General features: G+C 41.4%; 1 protein-coding gene across 1 annotated transcript in view; it reads right to left on the bottom strand.

The window, feature by feature from the left end:
* The window catches only part of XPO4 (exportin 4), a 73,315-nt gene extending 49,329 nt beyond the window's left edge, over positions 1-23,986 (bottom strand). Inside the window, exons 1-2 of the mRNA XM_030943098.1 lie at positions 23,764-23,986; positions 2,668-2,773 (exon numbers count right to left, since the gene is read on the bottom strand). Coding sequence (XP_030798958.1) covers positions 2,668-2,773; positions 23,764-23,841 — 184 coding nt within the window. The 5' untranslated portion in view covers positions 23,842-23,986. The remainder of the gene's footprint in view (positions 1-2,667; positions 2,774-23,763) is intronic.
* Between the last annotated feature and the right edge of the window lie 311 nt (positions 23,987-24,297).

Below are 24,297 nucleotides of genomic sequence, written 5' to 3'. Positions count from 1 at the left end.
AGCTCTGCAGAAAGAATTTTCAGAAAGGGCGCAGCTACTGGGTGGCAAAAGCATAAAATAGGAAATAAAATTCCCAAACAAGAAGCAGAGTTTGAGCTATAGTGGTTGACCTGCCAGGACTAGAAAAACTGTGTTTGAAAAAACCTCTGTCATGAGATGAAGGGCTTTAAATTACTTCAAAACAAATTTTCTTGCCCCATTTACATACACACAAGTTTATGATATAAATTTCCTTTATATTCAAGTTCTATATCAAAGATAGCAGCTAATATGCTAAAATATTTTAAAGTCATTTAATCAGGCTCCAAATCTAAACCCACAGAGGTAAACATGCTTAAATAAAAATAAACCACGTTTAAATCTACTTAGCTTAATTCGAAAAACTAAGTAACCACTTAAGTAAAAGATTTATGTGTATGTCTAACACATATAAAAACAAATTGAATTAATCTTGCATGGGAATTTTAATTCTGGGACTTGTTACCTTGGGCCTTCAGCTTTTCTAGCTGTACAAAGCTCATACACACACACAAAGAAAGAGAATGTAATTAAAAAGGACGGCGCTTCCCCTTTGCCCAAGCCCCGCAGCCGCACAACTGTGATCACTGCCACATAGCTGCAGCCCCCGGCGTGAGCCTGTCATCAGCCAGAGCAGCACCATCCTCCACAGAACTTACTGAAGAAAGGAAGGACAAGTTTTGCCACTGCACTGAACAAAATTCTGCACAAACTTACAGCAGAATGCAGTGCCTTGTGCTTCCTGGCTTCAACCCCAGGTTTCTAAAGAACAACATAGTAATGGCCGTTCCCCTTTCCCATATGCTCACCTTCTCCATTATTCTCCCTTTGTCATTCCTCCACTCCTCTTTCCATAAATGACATCATCCTTGTTATCTCTCTCTACCTCCATTCCAGCTCCTGTCTTGATAATTTTTTTCCTGTTTCTTTTAAAAGCCATCTACTCGATCTTCTGGTTCCAGCCCATCCTTCCTGCACACATCCCTTCAGTACACTTCAAGTCTTTTATTTTTCATCATGAAGAGCTTGTTTCCCTTCCTGGTTCCTGATTTGAGGATCCCTGCCTGTTCTTCCTCAACTCCCAAATCTTAACTACCTGTTCTTTTTGTTCATACTGTACACATACTTACTGAGGAAGCAGAAAATTTTGAAAAAGTCTCTAAATTCCAGGTCTCAGCATCATAACTGCCTACATTCTCATGAAAAACCTGCCCTGTGTGGAAACATGCTGGATTTTCAATGGTGGTAGCATATGAACAGTTTAAGGATGTAATATATCTAAACATCCAAGAAGTATTAAAGTCAGCATCATATTCTGTTCAACCAGCCACATTTAAGATGTCATGAGATTTCATTATTTATTTCTGATTGATGATGAATGCATCCTTAGATCCAAATGGTCTGCAAACAAAGTCACTTAAGGATGTTTTCGTTCACCTTATTTTCTTTAAAAATCAACACGAAAACAAGAAGCATCAATTTTGCTGACCCATCAAGCAAAAAGTGGGACTGCAGTTTTCCAAACCAGATGGAGTACTTCTATAATACACTAAACCAAGAAGAACATCATTTTTAGAGAAATATTTGGTGTGGAGTGGGTGTAGGAAAGGAAGCACGTCCTATACATCACAGTGTAACACAGCAGTAGGTCTGCAATACTGACATCATAATATTCATGAATTCTAAGTCTCTAATCCAGTAAATTTATAAGTAACTGTTAAAAAATACTGCAGAATGAATTAAGTATGAAAAGAATATTTTCAACATAATTATAATATTTCTCTGTTCATTCCAGCAAATTCTTTAAAAGAAAAGTTGCTTTTTGTGGTTTTGGCATGTGTTCTTTTGTGCAAACTTTGAGGTTTTCCCCGGTCTCAGAGTCAGTTTTCATTGACATTCCCCCTCACCTGTCCCCAGCACTCACATCAATACTACAGTGCTGAGCAGCAATCTTACATCTTTACTGCCCCTGTAATTTTCAGATCTAGCTGCCAAACTCTAAAAAGTCTCTATACCACCTGTAAAAATATTTCTCTTTTATAAATAGCTACCCAACCACATTTAGAGCATTTTAGAGCACTAAAATCAGAGAAATTTCTGATGAAGGGTGGTATCTGCCTCTTTCCTTTCTCCACAGGTATAATCACAGAAAATTTGAAATCAATACTGTCTTGCTTGTACCAGGTGGACAGATACTTTTCTAGCTTTTTCCTCTTTTCCTCCAGCTGGGCTGTCAACAGCAACTAAGTTGTTCATCTAGAAATAAACTGTCATTTCAGCACTAATGCAAAATCTGGTAGAAGTGCATAAAATTGCATCGTTGGCTGATTTAATGGGAAGCAAGCACAAAGCCAAGCAACCACGCTACTGGCAGCTGCATAAGCTGCACAGATTAGACAGTATTACAATAATCACGTTGCAGAGGAAATCTATTGAATCAGTTTAGGAACTTAGCTACATTAAGTTACACCTTACAGCTTTGAAACTCACAGAAATAAAACAAAAACGGACAGTAAGAGGCTTCACCCTCCATCAAAAAGTCCCCGTCATTAAAATCAAAACTGATGTTCATAGTCCCAGCTGCAAAAGAACAGCACAGTTCCAGTTATAAAAGAATGTACACACCTAAATTCATTTATTAAAACTTACCCAAAATATGTTTGCAAACAGCAAATGGTGATTTTGATTTTCTAAATGATAAGAATATGTGCTCAGCATGTTGGCGTTGTTCATTATTGACCATGGAAGGTGGTGCCTGAAAGAAAAAAAAAGTTATTCAAGCACTGATCAATAATATACCAAAACCAATGTCATGTCGATGTCATGAATGCCAAACACATAAATGTTTGCCTTGTTAAACACCAAAACCCAGTATCTCTTGGCAAAACTGCTTGCTGTCAGGCATTACCTCTTCTTATATAGAGCTCTGCATTTACATTGCATGCACATAGGTGTGAATATCGAGGTATCAGGCACAGAGTGAATAATTTAAGTATAGTTTCCTAACAGTGTTTCTGAAGAAAGTTAGAAGTCAGCTCTAAATTCAATCCAATTCTTTTTCTACTCAGACCAAAAATACTACTGCACATCACTAAATGCTGCTAATCTCACAGTCCTGGAAGCAAAGCACTGTTTTTTCTTTAGTTCTACATTTGTTTTAAAATATCTAGTTGTATAATAAATTCAGGGGATTTAAAAATCACTACAGATATGTTCTAAAATAAAGTATATACCAGAAACATACTACCCTCTAGTGTTTAATATTAAAATTGACATCCTGAGGACTGGTGTGATTGAAGAGACAAGTTGGGAATGGCTATGGTGGTTCCTCAGCATACACCCATCCCTATATACACCCACTCCATCACATCCTGGGCACATTGGTTGCTCAGGTAACACCTGCTGCTCTTCTGTTGAAAGCCAGCTCCCGGGAGGTTTCCACCCAAAAATCAGCTCAAGGTAAAGCATGAAACCATGCAATAACCTGGACTCCTGTGAGGTGCCTACGGAGCACGGAGGAGCTGCCTGCACTGCAGCCTCACCTCACTGCACAACCCCAACACCCCACACTGCCCTACAGGGTAAAAACAGCCATGCAGAAAGTATCAGCAGCTCACAGCACCACACTGCTCTCCACTTCTGCCACTAATATTCTCTGACTTCTGCTTTTTGGGATTTATCCGTACTGCACAGGCTGCAAATACAAGATATAACAAGCTTAGCATGAGATACTCTTGCAGGGCATTGATACCACAAACAGGGTAAGCAAAACTGAGCCAACCTTTAAGAAAGGAACATGCACATATGTAGGAAGATCACATCCCAACTGCAGAGCAGGATCAAGGTGACAGCATAGGTTATTGAACTTCAGTTGAACTTCCAGACTCCACATTCCAGCCCTGTCCCTAGCAGTTTGAGAAGACCATGTGTGCCACCTATCTTTCAGTCATGGTTTATATTCACTGCTTTGGGAATAAAAGCATCAAGACCAATGCTTTTAACGTAAGTGAAATATTTTCCAGTAAATAAACCACAAGAAATCTGATTTAACAGGTATTTCTGTGATGCAACCTCAACTCTTCTGCATACAGCAGGAGCTGTTCCTAATGGGAGCAACTGTTTGTGTTTTCTGCAGTGTGAAGGACCATCCTCCTCTGCATGGATTCTAGCTACATTCACTGCAACAGAACCAGCTGTACAGAATGCCAGAAGAGTATTTGTAGCAGGTCATCAAACATGCAGGAATGACCTACACAGCAACAGCTTGATACACGCTTCAGTCAGAGCTGTGGCAAATAAATCAAACCCACTGAAAAAAGGCAGTTCCCACTTTTTCCCCCCACTGTATGGGCAAGCATTTGTGCAAATGCATAGAGAACCAGACTGGGGAAGTAATTAGCAAAAATCATCCCAGATTTTTTTCATCTGGATCAGTTCCCCAGTCTGGTTCACCATAACCCAGCACAAAAGGCTAAACCAGCACAGTATGGGACATATTAGGTGGTGACAGCCTGCTTTTTTCCAGCACCAGTTATCATTTTAGGTGCATTTAATCTACAGCCTCTGTTGCTGTGCAGTGCCTGGGAATAGTTTTAAGTCTCAAGGAACATGCAGCTCTGCCCAATGATATTTCATGAGAACTAAGAATCAAATTTCTTGAGACAAGTGACTTATTAAAATAACTTCCTGCTACCAAAAGGAGAGGTCCTCCTACTCCTTTCTTGGTCCCACCTGCATGGTCTTGTTACCTCTTTACATGACACTTTCTATCAATTAGCCCACAAAAGAAAAAGAGGATAGAGGGGAAATCCAGGGGCAAGGGGAATTAACATTTGTTACTCTAATAAGCATCAAAAAGCCATACAAGTGCCAAAGCCAGTGCAACGATGGGGAGAAAAGGAGTGGAGTGGCATTGCCCTCTCAACACTACTGACCTTGCAGCTCATAGCTCTGCAGTCTCATGAAGTCTCATTAATTATAGCCGTGTTAGAAAAAATGCTTTGAGTGTGAAAAAGCATAACATTTTGCCAGCTCAGGGTCATTTACAGTCGCATCCTTAGAGCAAGAAGACCAAATCAGGACTACCTGATCTAAATTAAGTTTCCATTAAGACATTATATTTAAGTTTGCCATACAGAGATCCTATCTATTTTCACTGTCCTGTAACACTTAAGGGCACTTTCAGAGATATTAGCTGCAAACTATGGCACCACCAAAAAAACAACTAGGGAAGTTTTATGGGAAATACTTCCTTTATGCTTATAATAACTAGAGAGTAAATCTCTTGTTCTATATTATTTTAGCTCTTCTACTTCTCTGAAGTCCAGTTACAGAATACATTTGACACCTTGGAAAGGCATACAGCACATCATATTCCTGTATTAATTTTTTAAATTACAATAACTTAATAATACATTACAAACTTCAACTCTCAAAACCGTCCAGAGCAGACAAGTGCAACAGTAAAGGTTTGAACTGTACTGTAAAGCCACCAGAGGGAGCTTAAAGCTCACAGTCTACTGCCTTCACTGCATTCAGACAATATTTATCTGCACAATGAAAGTAAAGTCCGGTTAGTTTTTGCTTTAAAGAAAAGGCCAGTATATACATATTCTGTGCATATTTCACATTATAAGAACACTGGCTCAGTGAGCCCAAGAGCCCTGTACTCTGGTGCCTAGCACCTCCTTGGCACAATAGGGTTAGAAACATACCCTAATATTCATAATGTTTGGAAAGTCCCCTAGAGCACACACACTCATTCACTCTGTTCTAATTGTCTCCTTCAAACTCTTCTCTACTATCCAACTTACAAGGAATTAAAACACAGTAAGGTAATGAGCAGGTTCTTTTGGCATACTGAAACTATTTGCAGCTATATCACCTTCCTTTCTGTACTGTCTGACATTACCTCTAACCATCTGTTCTCTCTCTTTTGTCCTGCAAGTTACCTATAAAAACTTCTCCTGGACAATAATCATCTTTCTGATTTTAGCATAACAAGCTACTTCCCCATAAGAAGAGAGTTCCTATGTGACACAGCAGTATAAATAAAATTACAACCTTTCAACTACCAAATCTGTCTTGATTTAGAAAAAGACTAGAAGCAGCAGTGCCCAGAAAAGGGATCCAGCAGGACTGTTTCAAATGGCAGCTATCCACTCAAAGGAAAAGGAAACTGGAAACAGACAAGAGTAGAAACACTGTAGCAGACTAGCACTAACACTTGCAAGACTGCTAAACTTACCTGAAAGCCTGGACAACTCCTACGAAAGTAATGCAACCGCAGAAGATGGGAGACCAACTGCTATGGAAAGTACACACATGGCTAGGAAACATCTGTTGATGTACATAAGGGAAGAATAAGGGCTTTGGGATTTTCTTTTATTTCCAATAGGATTAGTTAGATGTATACAGAGGAACTGAACCTACACATGTGTATTCAGAAACACCTGATTTATACAAGTATTTCCTACCTCAGTAACACACGTTTTAAATATATAGTTTAATTATGACTTACTTGCCAGGATGGAAAGTGCCAAGAAGTTAAAGTAATAGATACAAAGAATAGATACAAATAGATAGAAAGGAAGCAAATGTTGCAAATACAAGATATTAATTCATTAAGACTAAAGCTGAAATCACCCTGTATTTGCCACTAACTGGCTGAAGCAGTAACACCACATCCACATTAGAAGTCTGCTTTTTTAGCTCCTTCCTCTTATCTGAAAACATCTTTTTCTTTAAAAAATAAATACATCAAATTCCACCCTCCCAAGTGATTCTGTTCGGGCAGTTTCATGTCAATCATCACAGATACACAAAATACAACTTTTTTATCATCTACTAGATGTTACGTTATTTTCTTAGTGTTTTAGATCACAGAATAGAATTGCAGAATCACATAATGGTTGGAAGGGACCTTTAAAGGTCATCTAGTCCAACCCCCCACCATGGGCAGAGACACTTTCACCTTCCACCAAACCAGGGTACTCAGAGCCCTATCCAATTTGGCCTTCAACATTTTCAGGGATGGGGCATCCAGTACTTCTCTGGGCAACAAGAGCCACTGCTTCACCACCCTCACTGTAAAAAATTTCTATCTTCTTACAAGGCCAATAAAAAAAGACTGAACTGGCTTCTGACTACAAATCTCGACCTCTTCAATACCTTCAACACCTTATTGAAGTTGATTATTTAGTATTTTCTTCTAATATCAATGTGGATTCCAGAGAATATTTTACTTACTGCCTACTTAAGACACTGATAGTATCTTAGAAGTAACAACTTCTACCATTCAAGTTACAGCATTATTATGAAAATCAATAACGGAGTAGTTTTTTATTTAAATATTAGTTAACCAGCTTGCATTGGTACTTCTGCATCAAAATTTTGCTAAGAAAAATCCTGGCCACAATCAAATATAAACATAACTAAGGATGGGATGAGCAGCATTCATTCCTTGCAGGAAAAAAAAAACTTGCTAAGACAAAATTTTATTTTTCTCTTTTGCTATGGCAAGACAGCACTGAATACAACCAAAGTCAGCATCTTCCTACAATTACACTGGGGGAAATCTGCAAATTAGCATGTCACAAAGAACACTCACACGCTCCTCCGGACTTCACTGCTTGGGAGAACACAGAGAGAGTACGCTGGAGTGTTTTCAGTTGACACCCACAGTATTTCCACCTACCAAAAAGGTCCCCTATGAACAGCACAGCCTAAACACTAGGAGGATTATGGAAAGGCAAACATGCCTACTAAGAAATTTTCTTGATTAAAAAAAAAAAAAAAGATCAAATTGCTTGTACCTGCAGCACTAAAGCCAAGTAGGAGCCCTTCTTGCCAAAGGCAATGTTTATGTCTGCAAGTGAAGTACATTACAAACTTGACAAGAGCAGAAACAAAAATCTGATACTTCTACCGAAGTGTGACTTCATAAAATTCACCACAAACTCTCCAAACTGAGCTTCCCAAATATGTAGGGGAATTATGCCTTTCTTGCAGTCAAAAGGCACAATAAAACTGTTCCCAGACTCTGGTCTGTGGGCCACTTTTGGCTTATGAAAACCCAGTTTAATACATTCTGGTTCTTCAGAATAGTGTCTAGACTCTGTGCTGCAGAGAGCCTGGGAAACCCAGGGGGAAGAGCTTAGGAAACAGATCTCTATCAATATACAAGGATAAGCAAAAGCCACCACAGATGGCAATGGCACTGCTGGGTCTGGACTTCGCTGACAGCCACCATCAGGCAAGACATGCTCAGAAAAGCAGGGAATAAAGGAAACCCAGATGGTTTGCCAACATGTCCCAGCAGGCAGGGAAGTCAAGTAATAGTGAGGCATATGCAAAGGAGAAAGATCATGAGTGAACTTGAGAACCATGTGCAGGGGAACACCATGTGATGGTGATAACCTAGCTGAGGAGTACAGGCAAAAAATAAAAGGAGAAAGATAAAAAAAGGGAGAAAACAACACGGGGGCAAGCAATAATTTTTAACTAGTCCACAAAATTCATTTAGGACAGCTAAATATATTACTCTACCCATGTAATCAATTGCTACAGCTGCAACATAACTAAATAATCAAAAGCCATTCAATTTTAAATTAATGTGCTCCTCTACCAAGATGACCAAAACCCACTAAAACCAGATTTCTATATCTTAAATAACAAAAATACCTTGAAATAATTACTCCCCAAAATAGTTCTGCTGTATAAGCAATTTATACAAAAGAATCAGACTCAGAATAAAGAGATTTCCAAGTTTGACTCTACCAAAGTCATATCAAGCAACATGCCCCAAGACTGAATTACCCTGATTTCTGTGAAGTCAAGCCATAACAAGTTTCCATTCCATTTTTAGCAGTAACGCTTTCCAAGTGTTTCAAATCAGCTTTTTCCCCTACAATCTATCACAGCACACTCAAAAACTGTCACTTGTCTTATGAAAGTACCTAATTGAAGAGATTAAATGTAGAGGTCAGGCACAGAGAACTGGACAATTAGCCACACTTTTGTCCTTAGATATTCACCTTATGTCTCTAGCAGACACTGATACCTAATGATGCAAGGATGTCTTGTTCTCTCATGAAGCAGATGCCACAAGCTAACAATTCAGGCAAGATGAAGATGCTCAGCTCTGCAACTGCTTTACAAGTAGATCAGATGTTCCAGCTTTGGGCACAAGGCCAGAAGGAATTTAAGACAACTGATAACAACAACAGCTTCTGCTGTCCCAGTCGGATCAGTCTCGACATGACTGCCTAGCTTTGAGTAATAATTACTACAGAATACTCAGCTGGCACAAAAAACATGTCCAACTACGTTCCAATGACTTCCTTTACACTTACTATTTTGAATAATAATTTAAATTACAGCAGTGACTCAGTCTCCAATTGAAAAGATACTCAAGATTATTTGTGAAGATTGGTAAGAAAGATGCAATAAATAACTTCCAATCAGACCGGCACTAGAGACAACATGGTGAAGATTTAAGACTTTCTTAAGTCCTTAAGATTTTAAGAAAAAACTTCCCTTGATAAAAAAGTCTTCTCCAAAAGTAACTATGACTTGAATTATTTAAACCCCAGAGTGCCCAGTATTTTTCAGTATATATTTGGAACAAATGTGTGACTGCTGGAGGAATTGCCTCCTACACACCTACTCATTCACATCTTGCTCTCATGCAGAAATTTAACAATAGGGAGAAAAGACTTATTTTTTCCTCATCAACTTTTGCTTTATATTTTGAAGCTGAAATATGTTATTAAGTCTTTTGCAAGTAAATCAGGAGACAATTTGCAGTTTGTACTAAGAGCTATTCTCAGTTTAGCAATGTTCTTGTATAAGATACTATATATATATATATATATACACATTAACTGACTAAAGAACGAAAGTAAATCATTACCATCAATAACAAAACATTGTTTGAGATAAGACTTCTCTCCAAGGCAAGCAACAAATGCTACTGAGATTTTACTTTTCTACTAACCATTTGATCCACAAATATAGACTATTACAGGCTCTCCACTGAAATTACCCTTCATTTATGTACACAACACAGCTAAATCTGAGAAATATCCCATAATGGATATTTAGCCTACAGTAGTCTGGCTGTTGACAGTGAGAAGATGAATACTGACATGAGGCTACAGTTCAGACCCTTAAATTAAATGTCATTTATTTTCTAATCTCTACATTCACGTTCTAACATTTCAAAGCACAAATGAGGTCTGACTTGCAGTTCTGCTTGGCAAAATAACTTTTCTAAAACATCTGACTGACTGATGGCAATGGGAAAATCCACACGGTCCCTTGAAGTCAGTAAGATCCAACAAAGTCAATCCATGTATGCCAGAGAAAGCTCAAGCAAGACAGAAAGTGTGACTCACTACGTAAGTGGACAAAGATAAGAAAAACACTGTAACTACACAGAACAGGTACAGAAAGCCTCGTTGTTCCAAATCCAAACCTTTTAAAAGCTTTTAATGTTAACATATAAAATCAACCCACTTCGACTTCAGTAAAAATGGCACATCACAAGCACAGCAGCACAGGAACCCTAGAAATATGTTACTAAAGGACACAAAAAGTCAAAGTGCCCTTACAACAACTGCATTCAAGCCTCAAGTCCTGCTCTCCTGTTTCCTTTCATTGTGTAAAAGCAAAATCTTCCTATTAAGAGATGGGAGATTCAGCAGAAAATAACTCCCCATGCATTCTAGCTACTCCTCGGCTATCAAAGGGCTGGTGGTGGCTGGCCTTCAATTCTGAATGATAGCAAATTTGGCAACCTGACCATCTCCTGGAGCTGGAGTGACCTTGGCCTCCTTATCCTGAAGCAAGAAAGAGAAGAGCTGGTGGAAATGAACCAAATTTCTCCCTCAGCTCCCACCAACTCTAGCTGCTTCTTTTTCCCCACAAGGAGGCATGGAAGATACATGGGTAACAGGTGGAAAAGAGTCCCAGCACCAACACACACCACAATCCTCACTGCAGGGTGGACTATCCCCATGACAGGTCCTGGTTCTCCAGCAAGAGATAGGATCCCAGCCTATCCACATCCTCTGAAATCCTGATTGCAATTCAGCTATAAGACTCAAGTGGCTCACCTCTGTATTGCTCATTTCTGTGCCGTTAAGACAGCACAGACATTGCTTTAAAAAATGTGCCAGGATAGTACACAGTGAATTTCAGTAAAGTTTGAAAAAAAGAAAGAACCCTTGTGATCACTATTCTACTAGACAGGAGATCGTAATAACGCTAGTAATGGCAATACTTGTTTTCCAAAGTTCATAACTTGAGATGTACACAATATACCCATTTATCAGGCTCACTATACATCAAATACAGTCAGCATCTGCCCTCCTTCTGCAAAAGAAACTTTCATACTGTGTGTGAACAAGTGTCTTATACTATCTTTTTTTCCCCTATTGTCCAATTTCAAATTATACTTTCTGAAAGAACAGCTATTGCTGTAAGAGTGGCATTACTTTTACTTGCATGTAGCCTTCTACAGTGAGCACGTGCAGTGGAGTGAGACATCACAGCGGTAACCCCCATGCACCTCAGACCCCAAAACACAACACAAAAGCCATCACAACATGAAATACTTGAACTGAGATAGACACAAATTTTGATTTCTGAGCGTTTTAGGCTTTGACTCCTATCAAAAAGGCATTTCCTCCCACCAAGCTAATGAAGAAAGGCAGGCACACAGGGCAGCCAGTTTCCCTGCCAAAATTCAGAGTTTAGCACTTCCTCCACCATCAATCTTGTTAAAATGTCAAAACCATTTTGTCCTATCATAGTTATTTAGTAAGAGTTGATTAAAAGCAAGATAAGGAAGTTTTTTAATTTTATCTAAATTTGATGTGGAAAAACCCTTTGGTTTATAGTACTTTCAAAATGGCATGGCCTAAACCACCTGCCTTTATTAATGGTTTTTAACTGTTAGGGCACTAATGAAAACTTACACACACAAGTCAAACACACACAAAGTACAACATTTGAATCATGTAAGAAAACAGAATACGATACAGACAGATACAAGGTACAGACAAGAAATCAAAGTTTAGCAAAAAAGAGGAGCAGAATAGAGGCCAGAGGAGGAAGTTCATAATCTGCATTAGGTGGAAGATAAGAAAGCCAAGAGAATTTGTGAAATTGAAATTAATTTTGTGATGAGAGTTAACAACTTTCACTCAAACCCAGGAAAAATTATGAACTTCCACTGAACACACCTCGAAAAAGATTCTTCCCAAGTTTGCCCATACTGGGAAACAGCAAAAATCCATCTAGAATTGTACATACTTGAGACAGTAAGATGTCTTCTACTCTTACCTTGTTTTACCACTTTGTTCCACTCTTGCAAATACAGCCTGAACCATGATACTGAAGAAGTTACACGTCTGTATTCATCCTTTGATATACAGGAGCAGGCACATGACACAGATTTTGAGAAAACCTCTTCTAAACATGAGTTTTCTATTATAAAGTTGGGGTTTTTTTAATCCGTACAGAAATGTTTGGGGATTTCAATTAGAAGATGCAACTTTTAGGACTCCCTTAAATGGAGTGCCTGAGCTCACACTAAGAAACCTGCACAAATTAGCCAAGTCTCAAGTTCTGAACAGTCAAAGGGCTCCACATACTCAGGTTCCACTGAAAGAAATGATCATGAAGAAATGTGGTCATAATCATATATTTTATTCTCAGCCCTCTTGGAGGGAATATTAGTGTAAAATGAACAGAAGACTAGCTCCAGAAACAATATTGTTATTTCTCTGATATTAGAATTTAATATTTATATATTCCCGACTAAACAATTCATTATTCTGAAGCTACCCAACATCTGTTCCTAATCCCACTTAAAACAACCTCACAAAATAAAGGGTTTGCAGCTCACCCTCCCTAATTCTCTCAGGAAGAAGCCATTTGTTTTTGTGCTTGGGCCTTGGTGCTTGCTGTTGACAGGTGAGGAAAGCACTATTCATAGTCTTATCACCAGAAAGAAGTGTGTCTGTTTTGTAAACTCATTTGCACATTTCCTCAATAACAATGCAAGATGTAGCCATCTGGGAAGCTACCAACACCATGGTTGAAAGATAAGTCAAATAGCAGCAACATTATTAGCAAAATAAACAGTAGATGCCAGTGGCCCAAGAGATGAAAAAGCTAAACTAAATGTGAACAGTTAAGACCTTGATGAAAAACAAAACAAAAACTAAAACAAAATGATGATGTAGAAAAAACGCAAAGCTCTCTTTGCACCTGAGTAAAGGTTAATGTACTTCTTTTCAGCCACGGCTTCAACAACACACAATTCACCTTTAAGGCCCCTAGAATCAAACCAGCAGCTAGCTGCACAGGGGGAACATATTCCTTCCCCCCCACAGGGCTGCAGTCCTGTGCAACAGAGATACAGGCTGCCACTGGGGGATCTCCAGTTCCTGCGTACACATATACATAGAGATGCTGTGGAGATGTCCTCATGAAATCTACCAGTGACAAATGTGTAAAATGTGGCTTTTAGATGAGGGGTGTAATATAAGAGGAAACCAGCTGAGCTGCAAGGTGAAACCCAGAGCAGGCAGGGTTGAGCAACTGTGTGAAGTCATGGCAGGATGAGTGAGCGACTGACTTAAGGGACCATGTGAATGCCAGGACCACCAACACGTGACCAAGCTGTGGCAGATCAGTTTTGGGGAAGTTCACAACAAAACCTTGAAGACCACCTATTTGCAGAACCAAACAAAGTAACCAAAAGGAGAAGAACCTTTGCTGCTTGCCCAAGGCAGAGAAGTGACACATGCAGATGACAGGTGAGAGGATGACACTTAACCCCACATCACCAGCTTGAACACCTCCCACCTATCCCCAGACAGGCAGTGCCCAGAGATATGACTTCTCTTGTGCTGCCACAAGACACAGGTGGCAGTTCTGCTGTAACTCATCAATGAGCCAGCGTGGTTTGTGCTTGTACAATTGTTTCTGCTGCTTATTAGCTCTGATACTGCTTGCACACCATCACAAATGCCACAACTAATGATAGTTGGAACACTGCTTCACAGTAATAAAGGAAGGTACAACTGAGTGTTGGTTGTCATCCAATTGCACCACTGATCTTCATGCAGACCAATGCTTAAGTCCCAGAGCCACAGATGTTCTGTGGCACAAGTCAATGCACCAGCCTCTGGAGTACACACAGCTACTGGATTTGCACACTCTGTGTTAATGATGCTGCAACACATTTTTTGAATTCTGCAAACAGCCCCTGCCCTCCTTCACACACTGTTGGAGCAAAAACCTATGCAGCCAGGATATTTACTTGTAATGTGAAAGAATAAAATTCAAGGTCCTTTCAAAGCAAGCTGAAGAAGGGATAGAACACGGTTCAATCACTTCCTTGTGCCTTAAAAACTATCAAATTACACATTTCCAAAAAACTTGAAATATAAAAAGTTGAGGAACATACCACTCACTCCAATGCAATACCACGTGGCTTTTCTGCAGCTCTTCAAATGAGCAGATTTCAAAACACTTGTGAAGGATGCTGGTATTATTCTTTTCCATCATTACAACAGGATTCTAGTCTAAGTTGACAGTAATGGAGAGGGGCTGCTTCTCCAGAACTCCAAGGCTGTGGTGCTTGGAGATCTTCAATTTCTTCCAGCCATGTTAATTCCTCTCCACTCCTAGACACACATTATTATCCTGTGCTAGCTTTGGCAACTGACAAGTCCTTCTGACAGCCAGTCCAGCTCACTAACCTAGCAGATAATCAATCCAGCAAAAAGACAAGTAATGTTTTTTTCTCTGCCACTCAGTGTTAGGCTGGTTTAAGCTCCTGTGAAAATATAGCCTATGTCACACTTAGAAGCCTGGGACTGCAGATGTTCTGCACCTCAGCCAAGGCCTTTGAAATCCCAGAGGTCACCATCATAAACTGTAAAACTCCATGGAAAAACACCTTTCTGCACTTCACTGATTTCACAGCCACAGATTAATTATACAAAGCCTTCAAGAGACCCTGGCATAAGGCATATTTCCAACACTACCACAGCTGTGCCTCTAGCATTTTGCACAGCTGCACATAAAACAGCTGGTCTGAATGACAACAGAGTGAAATTCATAATTTCAGCACAAATCATGATATACCTTTAGCCTTTCTTCATATTCACATTTGTAGTTCTGTAAATTTTGAATTTGGTAGGCACCACTAAACCAACTTATCTGACTTACAAAGTAACAAAAGAAAAACCCATTATTAACTTGCTCCTACATTAACTTAGATAACTTTTTAATGTACTTTCTACTAAAAAAAAATCAATTTTGATTTGAAAAGAAAGAGAATTGTATATGCTACTTCCTAAGTGGTTTAACAACGAAATTTGACCAAATTTCTTCAAGCAGCATAGGCAAGCTCTCTCATCTCAGTCAAGATAGTAGAATTGTCTCTAATGCAACACAGTGAAAATTACTTTAATTAAAAGACATTTTTCTCCCTGAATTCACTACCCAATCTAGCTCACTATGCAACCACTCAGGTGGGTGTACTATTATCCTACGTTTTGGCAGAGCCAAACACAGCACTGTACAGCAGCCACTCATTATGTCTCTGAAGTAGGAAAGTTTGGGGTTTTCCTTTTTGGAAGATGGAAAAGAGGAAGAAGAGGGACTATTTAAAGTATATCCTCTTGTCAGTTTTCCTTCATTCCCTAAAATCCCTATCTTAACAACTACTCCCTGTTCAACAAGATGTTTTGGACTTCAAAGTCCAAAGGACCAACATCTCCTACAGCTCAGATCTGACACCTTCGCTTGTATGTGACATCTTCCAGCACATATGTGGGTTTATGCCACTCATACACCCCACTACACATCAAAATTGCAGAGATCTTATGTACACCTAATCCAGACAGACTTTTTAGAATCAAAACACTGTCAGAAACTGATGAAAAGGAGTATTTTACTTATCTGCTTGTGACAGGATCAGCTCAACTTAATAATCAGGAGGATTTCTGCCACCTCTCCATAGGGAAAGCTGTTAATTAACTAATGAACACAGATTAGCATAACAACGATAAGACTCTTAGGAAGCAGGTTCAAGGGAAAACAGCAGTAGGTAGTGGCTGAAGAAGAATAATCCAGATGGAGTTATGGACTAATGAAGCACCCCAATAGATAAATGTAGAAGCAAGCACACTGTATTTACATTGATTACTCAGAACAAAACATAGAAATATGCCAATGCAATGGTGACAGGTCAAATGGGTGTGAAACATATTGATTCAAAAAGACAAATACTCCCTCGTGAAACAGTCAGGGGAAGTAAACTCTAAGCATGCATAATCCCATTTCACTAGATTTTAATTTCATCTAACACAATGTTTACTTTTCAAAGATATCAGAATCTCTATCAGTTCTCACTTCTCTAATCTCAACTCTTCACTTTAGTACAGATAAGCTCCATGCACATTTGTTCTTGGCTCCCAGTTAAGAGTTTCACTAGCATGGTGCACACTGCATGCACACTTATCTCCCAGGCTGTAATCTGAACCGTGTGCCTCTAAAATGCACCAACCATACCAGCTCTTAAGCAAAAGAAGAAAAAACTATACATATATATGATGGACTCTTAAGTTATTTAGTACTGTTCCAAAAAATTATCTGAACAACTTGGGTATGGTTCTCTGAAAACATCACCTAGCTGCTCTGAAGCAATTAAGAAAGTACAATGTTAAGTACTATTACGAAAGGAAAACAGAAGAATATCAAAACTTTACAACCAGCTAAAATCCTCAAGTACCTACATCACAGAATTCTGGTCAGTTCATTCAAAAACAGTATCATAAATCCAAAAAATTACAGAGGGATGATTTGATGTATGGAGGAACATCCCATATGACAAAATGACAAGACCCTTCAGTTTAGCTAAGAGATGACTGGAGGATGCAATAAGATAGAGAATTATACAAAAGCACAATGGATACTGCAGAAAAAAATCAGAACACTTTATAGTTATTTCTCATAATTTAAGAATGAATTAAATTATGAACCAGCAGGCTTCACTCAAAGAACAATATTTTTTTCCAAAAACACTTGTAAAACCCATTACATTCAGAAAAGCATGTAATATATATGTATGTATGTGTGTATATATCTATATCTATATATATATATAAAGACTAAATAATATATATAAAAAACTAGAAGAAAAAAAAAAAGCATTCCAAAAGCAACTGGACCCATTTGTGGGCAAAAAACAATGACAACATCTCAAGCTTTTGAAATTGCTAATTCAAATAATGTAAAGTGTCCACTAGTAAAAGAATCATCCTTACTTTTCAGACCTCTCTAAATCAGCAACTACAGGCACCCACCAGAAAAAAAACATCTGAGCAGAAAATTTCTCAATTCTAGCCATAATATAGCACACATCCTGCTTGTTTCATGGGTGACAGCTTGGAGGACTTTCGCAAATCTTCTCAGCATTGGAATGATTCATTTGTCTGACTTCTTCCAACAGGCAACCTGCCATAACAAAAGCAGAGCTACTCCATCTCTCCCTTTCACCCTTAGTATGAGCCATGCTTCACAGTCGGAAAAACTGCCTCACAATGAAGATATATTGCAACAAGAAACTGAACTTCCTTGTGGAATAAAGATTGTCATGGCCTTTGTGGAGAACAGGCTGGCTGGTTATGTCAAGATGTGAGATAGTGGAGAATTGATGAGGCTGATTGAGCAAAACCACAAGCTGGGCCACTCACTCATCTTGTGCCTGGGCTTGAGCAATGCTTAACAACTGAATGTTGCCTGGGCTGAAATAGAGGCCCCAGAGCCCAATGTTGTCTCAGTGAAGTGCAGAAGCACCCAGATCTCTGTGCTAGCCCTCAGCCTCACTGCCCCTTCACTGGGCACAACAAGCCCTGGTTTAGATTTGTTCCTCTGAGGAGACAATGATGGGAGTAAAGACCTGGTGAAGGTCAAAGGGCCACCACTGCTGCCTCAGCCCTGCGGAGGAGCACTCTGAGGTACCACACTTCTGCGCTGTCTTTTGCAGCCACAAGATAGGTAGCTCCGCTTGATGAAGGTAACCAAAGACCCTCATTCACCCCTTGTTTATATATTCAAAGCCACACCTACCAATATGAAAATAAGAAAACAGCTATTCCCCCACCCTACAACTATGTTGGCAGCAACAGGCAGCCAATGATTTTTAACTGCAGTCATTCATCCGTTTGTCCAAGAAGTATAAAATTGATATTTGAAATCCTTCACTATGGAAGGACAAGAATACAACTCCACTCTACAGACAAGTCAATGGATTTGCTACTCTCCCCTCACCAAGGCAGTCACAACTCTGTGGTAAGATTTGCTTCTCTAACTGCCTTAGAGCTTAGCTGGGAAGACTTGTGCACTGAGCTATGCACTTTTATTTTGTAGGTCTAGTGCAGTTATCAGCAATCTAACAAGAACCTATAATCTGCTGCTTCAATAAAACAGACTATTCATGATTCCACAACCATGAAAGTTCTTATTCAATGTGACCAGACTTTAGTGCCTAAGTGGTTATAAATGAGAAATTAAGCCTGCCTGTATCCAGCCTCTCTGATCTCTGAGGACTAGCTAGAAGGTAAAGGGGTTTATTTCCTGACAATTTCATACACTTACCACAACAGGCCTGATCTCCACAAAAGGCAGGTCAAAAAGAGCCAACCATATAAACTGTTTATATCATGGTTGATGGTATAAACAATCTGATCCTACTAACATGCTCCCTTATGCTTATGCTCTTATTTTGTAAGCTTATTTGAACATCTGAAAGTGAAGTTTTTAGGACCACTGTCAGACCACCCAACTTTAGCCTGAAATCTGCCTTAGAATAGCAGGATAAATCACAAACTAAGTGGTACCTTGAGAAGGTGGTGATGTGAGAATCCACATCACCCCACACACACACCCAACACCCACCCTTTGAAACAGACCACAGTCAGAACAGAACATTTACAAATTTTTAAAGAATGGAATTCTTCTGCAAAATCACAGAATCACAAGGTTGGAAGAGACCTTCAAGATCATCGAGTCCAATCCATGCCCTAACACCTCAACTAAACCATGGCACCGAGTGCCCCATCAGTCTTTTTATGAACACATCCAGGGATGGTGACTCCACCACCTTCCCAGGCAGATAACTCCAATAGATCCAATAATTGATCACTCTTTCTGTAAAAATATTTTTCTTAATATCCAACCTATATTTACCTTGGTGCAGCTTAAGACTGTGTCCTCTCATTGTGTCAGTTGCTGCCTTTACCCAAATGTTCTTTGAGCTTTCCAAGAGCCACACCACATAGAATAGCCTAACACGGACCTCTGGACCTACTTCGCTCACCCCCCTGCCCAAAAAAGAACTCATTTCAAAGTTAGATCAGGTTGTTCAGGGACTTGTTCAGTCAAGTATTAAATATCTCCAAAGATAGGAGATCCTACAGCCTCCCTACACAGCCTGCTCCACTGCCTTTACCAATCACACTTAATGTGACTTTTTTTTGTCTTTTCTCCAGCTGGAATGTTCCCTTCTCAAACTTGTAACCTCTTCTCTTTTCAGTGCGCAGCTCTAAGCGAAGTCTGGAATTTCTAATATCAGGAGAGTCAGAGTTAGCAAGTAAATTGTACAGTGGAGGTATATTACACACTTGAGCCAACCTGACAACTCACCTCTAGCAGGGGCAGACCAGCTCTGTACGTGTCCAACAATCGAATTTCAGTGCCCCTGTGCTAGCTCTGCAACCTAAATGGCTGCACAGATAGCCAATACATCTTGCTAACCTGACAGAAATCCATTCCCTTGTTTAATTCCTATGTCATCTCAGCAATATTAATATCTTCTGCACAGGGTCACAAGGGAGAAAGCAGAGCTGCAGGTAAGAACACAGCACCTCTTTTTGGAGGGAGGTGGGGTGAACAAGCAATAACCTGTGAATTTACATTCAGGTGTCAGAGAATATCATATGCTAGAAAATTTCAACCTGCTTTAATAAACTCTCAGCAATAACTAAGTGGTGTTAGGCATGTTTCCTACTTCATCCTCTCACTTCTGGGATGAAATTTACATTTTTTTCCTTAATAATACAACCAGTGTCTTCTCTATTCCATGAAGACAGCTACTAAAACAGTACTTAACTAGTACTAATTATATTTGTCATTAATTACCACCTGAGCTAAACAGAACATAATAGAAAGGAGATACATGGTCAGGGGACACCATGCCAGTAGGAAACAGAGGAGGAGTAAATTAAATCAGTTCATACAGATGTTGGTGTATGGTCTTTACCAAGCCAAAGTCACACGGGTCAAACATGGATACCAGCCTGTGGCACTGAGAAACTTCACAGCAAAGCATTAATGGGGATCTTACTTCAGGTGAACACCATGTACCTTTACTAGAAAAGAATTACACACTCAATTTTTATACCTCAGATACTTCTATGCACATTAAAGAAAATAGTCACAGCACCAGCCTTCAAAATCATATTTGGCAGCTAATGACAAGATAAGTTTCATCTTTTATGACAATTTGTCAATTAATACCAAATTCCAATCCTTTCTCAAATTAAGGATCACATCCTTTTGAATGTGATCTACCTAGAACCTGTTGAAAGGCATTACTGGTAACAAGGGAAAAGCATTTCCCTGCAGCTGTAGAAGAGCTTGGTGAGAGAAAAGATTGAACATTTCCAGTTTTTAAACATGGCATGCCATGGTTTATAAAGTCCATAAAGATCAGCAATTTAGGAGATCGGGACTTGGGCGTTCTTTATCTGATATCTAAAAAGTAATTTTTCAAAGGTAAACTCAACTAACCCAGAGCATTGAAAAAAAAATTATGAAAATACTTCTCAAAGATTTAGAGAGCTCACAGTAATCCATGCTTATCCTCAAGGAAAGTTAATTAAACACATTCAGGTCTTTTTATTAGCATGCCATTATTTTCCCCAAAGCTTAGTATTTCTATTTGAAATCAAGGCAAGTATAAAGTAAACCACCACCACTCCCTGCTCTGTATTTTGAAATGCTGAAAAACCTTTGATGCATCCCTAGCCATCTGTATTTTGCAAGGATTGCCACTGTCTCAGCTACGACAGACTGTCACAAGAAAACCTTGCTGAATCCCTCCACAGCTCCCTGCCCAGTTGAAGCCTTCTGCCATCTATTGTCAGACCATTCACAGCTCTGCCCTTTCCCACTGCTTCAGGTACGGCTCCATTGCAAGGTGGCTGACTCATGACCTCCAGCAGTAGCAGCAGGGTCATCACCCTTCACCCCACAAGTCCTCAGATTTTTACATAAACACCTTTCTAACTGATGCCAGCAGGTTGCTTGATCAGTTCACCCCTCCCATCTGCCACACAGAGATTACTTCCCATCCTCATCCCTAAGAGGACCTTTAAATCAAACAGTGCAGCCTCTGGCAAAATGAAATTCAGATCATCACTGTCCAGGTGCAGTCCTGAAACACAATCAGGCCCCTCTTTTTACACAGTTGCTAGCAAGATGGAACAGGAGCAGAGCTCATAACTTTCATTCCCTGGGGTCTCATGTTCACCTTTGTGAAGCACCTGCCAAGCTGCACTCTTCTCCTGCATCCCTCCAAAGACTCCATGATTTCTGAGAAGGAACACCAGGCAATAACCCTAAACAGTTCTCATGGCTCTTCCACAGCCAACCCTGCTTAAAGCCTGGTTCTGAGTCCTCACCCTCAGGGATAGCTCTAGTGAATATCTCTGTTTCATGTAGCTTCCTCAGTAAGAGCCATCTAACTAGTTCTTCTCAGGTTAGTGTTGTCTATGAAACTTCCAAAATCAGCTGTGGAAAAGAAATAAAAGAAGAGAAAGCTAAATATCACAACAAGTCAGGTTTCATACTGTCAGAGGCGGTAGGGAGGAAGGTAGAAATTCAACAAGGATCCTAACATCCATGTGCTTGCAGACCCAAGATGTATTTTTACCAGCAAGTTCAGCAACTATTCAACAGAATCACAAACGTTACCACAAGAGGCCTGCACCTTCTCACTGTAATAAAGTTTTTATTTAACTCAACTCCACAGTAAATTGCTTTTCCCTCTCTGTGCTAGCAGACTATGCTAGAGAAACAATGCCCACAACAAGTTACCTTTAGTCTTCAAGCACAGATACAAGACTTCGGAGATGCCCCTGCACATGCCAGCGGTTTGATACTGAAAACTACTTAACCATCAGCTTCGTTCCACATCCCTGTTCTGTTACACAGTAATACTTTCTACCGTTTTTCCTTACGAAGTCAAACTCTCCTAGTAATTACTGCATTTGTGTTATTTTTAAAACAGAGATACACAGACCTTACCAGAACATCTAACAATCTACACAGACATGTTTTGTAGAGCATGTGCAAATCAAAAGCAGCTCAAAGCTTGAAGTACATCACTGGTGGCATACTTTGTGAAGTATTTTTCTAAAAGGACTAGTGGTTGCTGCCAAGCTACTTGTCTTTATTATCCTGCTTGGAAACACAGTCAGTGTTTTTCAGACTTTTACTTGACAAGGAATAACACGAATATTTTGGTGGGATACCCACAACTAAAGATGATCACCTCTCACTTTACAGTCAGGCTACTTCAGCAAGACATTAAAACACAATCGTTCAGGCTCTGGCTATTGGTTAACTATGAATACTAGAAAAACTTTGCTAGTATCTATTTAGTTCTTTTGAAATCCATTAATAGCCACACCTTACAAACTTTATTTCTGTCAGAAACAATTTTTGGTAAGATAAATTCTGTGGGGAAGGCTTTCAGCTAGACATGTACAGAAGAGCTGTAATTAAGGCCTCTAAACTATACCAGCCAACACAGAGTTTTTCATTCAAACAAGTCTTTTACAAGGATGCAAACCTAGGATGCTTTAACACCAGTGGTCACTGTCGGTACCCAGCTCCATCGCATTTCTGATCTTTGCCATATGGGCGTTCTTTTCCACGAAGTTATGAAAACAACACACAGACATCAGGGGCAGTTAATTGATAATTAAACAGATCAAGTGCGAAGCACCACTAATGGCTTTACTTCAACATGGCAGCACCGTGAGCCTCAGGCTCCTCGGTGCTCCTCCACTTAAAGGAAGACTCTGGAACCGGATCGCGCCACTCCCGAGGCCGCTTCCACGCTGCCCAGGGTGCCTCGCTGTCCGCGCTGGGCTGGGGACGGGCGCGACCTTCCGCCGTTCCTCCGCCGCCGCGGGAGGTGCCCCGGGCCCCGGCCCCGGGAGAGGGGAGGAAGAGTTGCTCACTGGCAACTTGGGCGAGGGTCAGGGCGGCGGACGGTGGCGGTGCGGGGGCTGGGGGACGGGCAGCCTGCCGGCGGGGCGGGCAGCGCGGAGCGCGGGCAGGCGGCACAGCCTGCCTGGGGCGACGGGAGCGGGCGGCACATGGAGGAGCGGCGCGGCGTGCGCGGCGGGGCCGGCCCCGGCTGCGGAGCCACAGGGACGAGCCGGCGCGGCGGCGGAGGGAGGGAGCCCGCTCGAGAGGAGAGCGGGACGGGGCGGCGGAGGCAGCGCGCCCCGGCGGGCTGCGCCCCGAGCTCCGAGCCCGAGGGGCGAGGGCAGCGGGAACGGAGGCGGGGAGGGGAGGGGTCCGGCGCGGGCGCCCCCTCGGGGCGAGGCGGCGCTCCGGGCGCGGCGGTGCCGCCGCCCGCCTCACCATGAGCACTTTGGCCGCGTTCTCCAGCTGGGCGATCACCTCGGGGGCGCCCCCGCCGCCGGCTGCCGCCGCCATCATGGTCTCTCTTCAATGACGCGCCATGCGCTGCATTCTGGGGCGAGGCGGCCGCGCGGCCAATCCCGGCCCGGCCCGGCCCCGCCGCGGAAGCGAAGCGGCGGCGCCGCCGCAGCACCGCAAGCGCCGGGCGGGGACAGCGCCCGCCCCGCGCACCTCCCTCCGCCCGCCCGGCCCGGCCCGGCCCCGCCCCGCCCCTCAGGCCCCGCCTGGCCCGGCCCGGCCCGGCCCGCAGAACGCGGCGGGACCTCCCGAGCCGCGGGGTGGGGCTGCCGCCGCTCCCCGCCGGGCCCAGGTCGCCGCGCTTGGCCGGCCCGCAGTTTGTTAGGGGTGGAAGGGGCCGCTGGAGATCACCCGGTTACACCCCCTGCCAAGGCAGAGTCAGCTGGAGCAGCTTGCGCAGGAACACGTCCAGGTGGATTTGGAATGTCTCCAGAGAGGGAGGCTCAACAGCCGCCC

This window comes from Camarhynchus parvulus, chromosome 1, assembly GCF_901933205.1.
Source record: "Camarhynchus parvulus chromosome 1, STF_HiC, whole genome shotgun sequence".
NCBI classification, from domain to species: domain Eukaryota; kingdom Metazoa; phylum Chordata; class Aves; order Passeriformes; family Thraupidae; genus Camarhynchus; species Camarhynchus parvulus.
The sequence above is the reverse complement of the archived record's forward strand: the minus strand, read 5'-3'. Positions and strand labels throughout refer to the sequence as shown.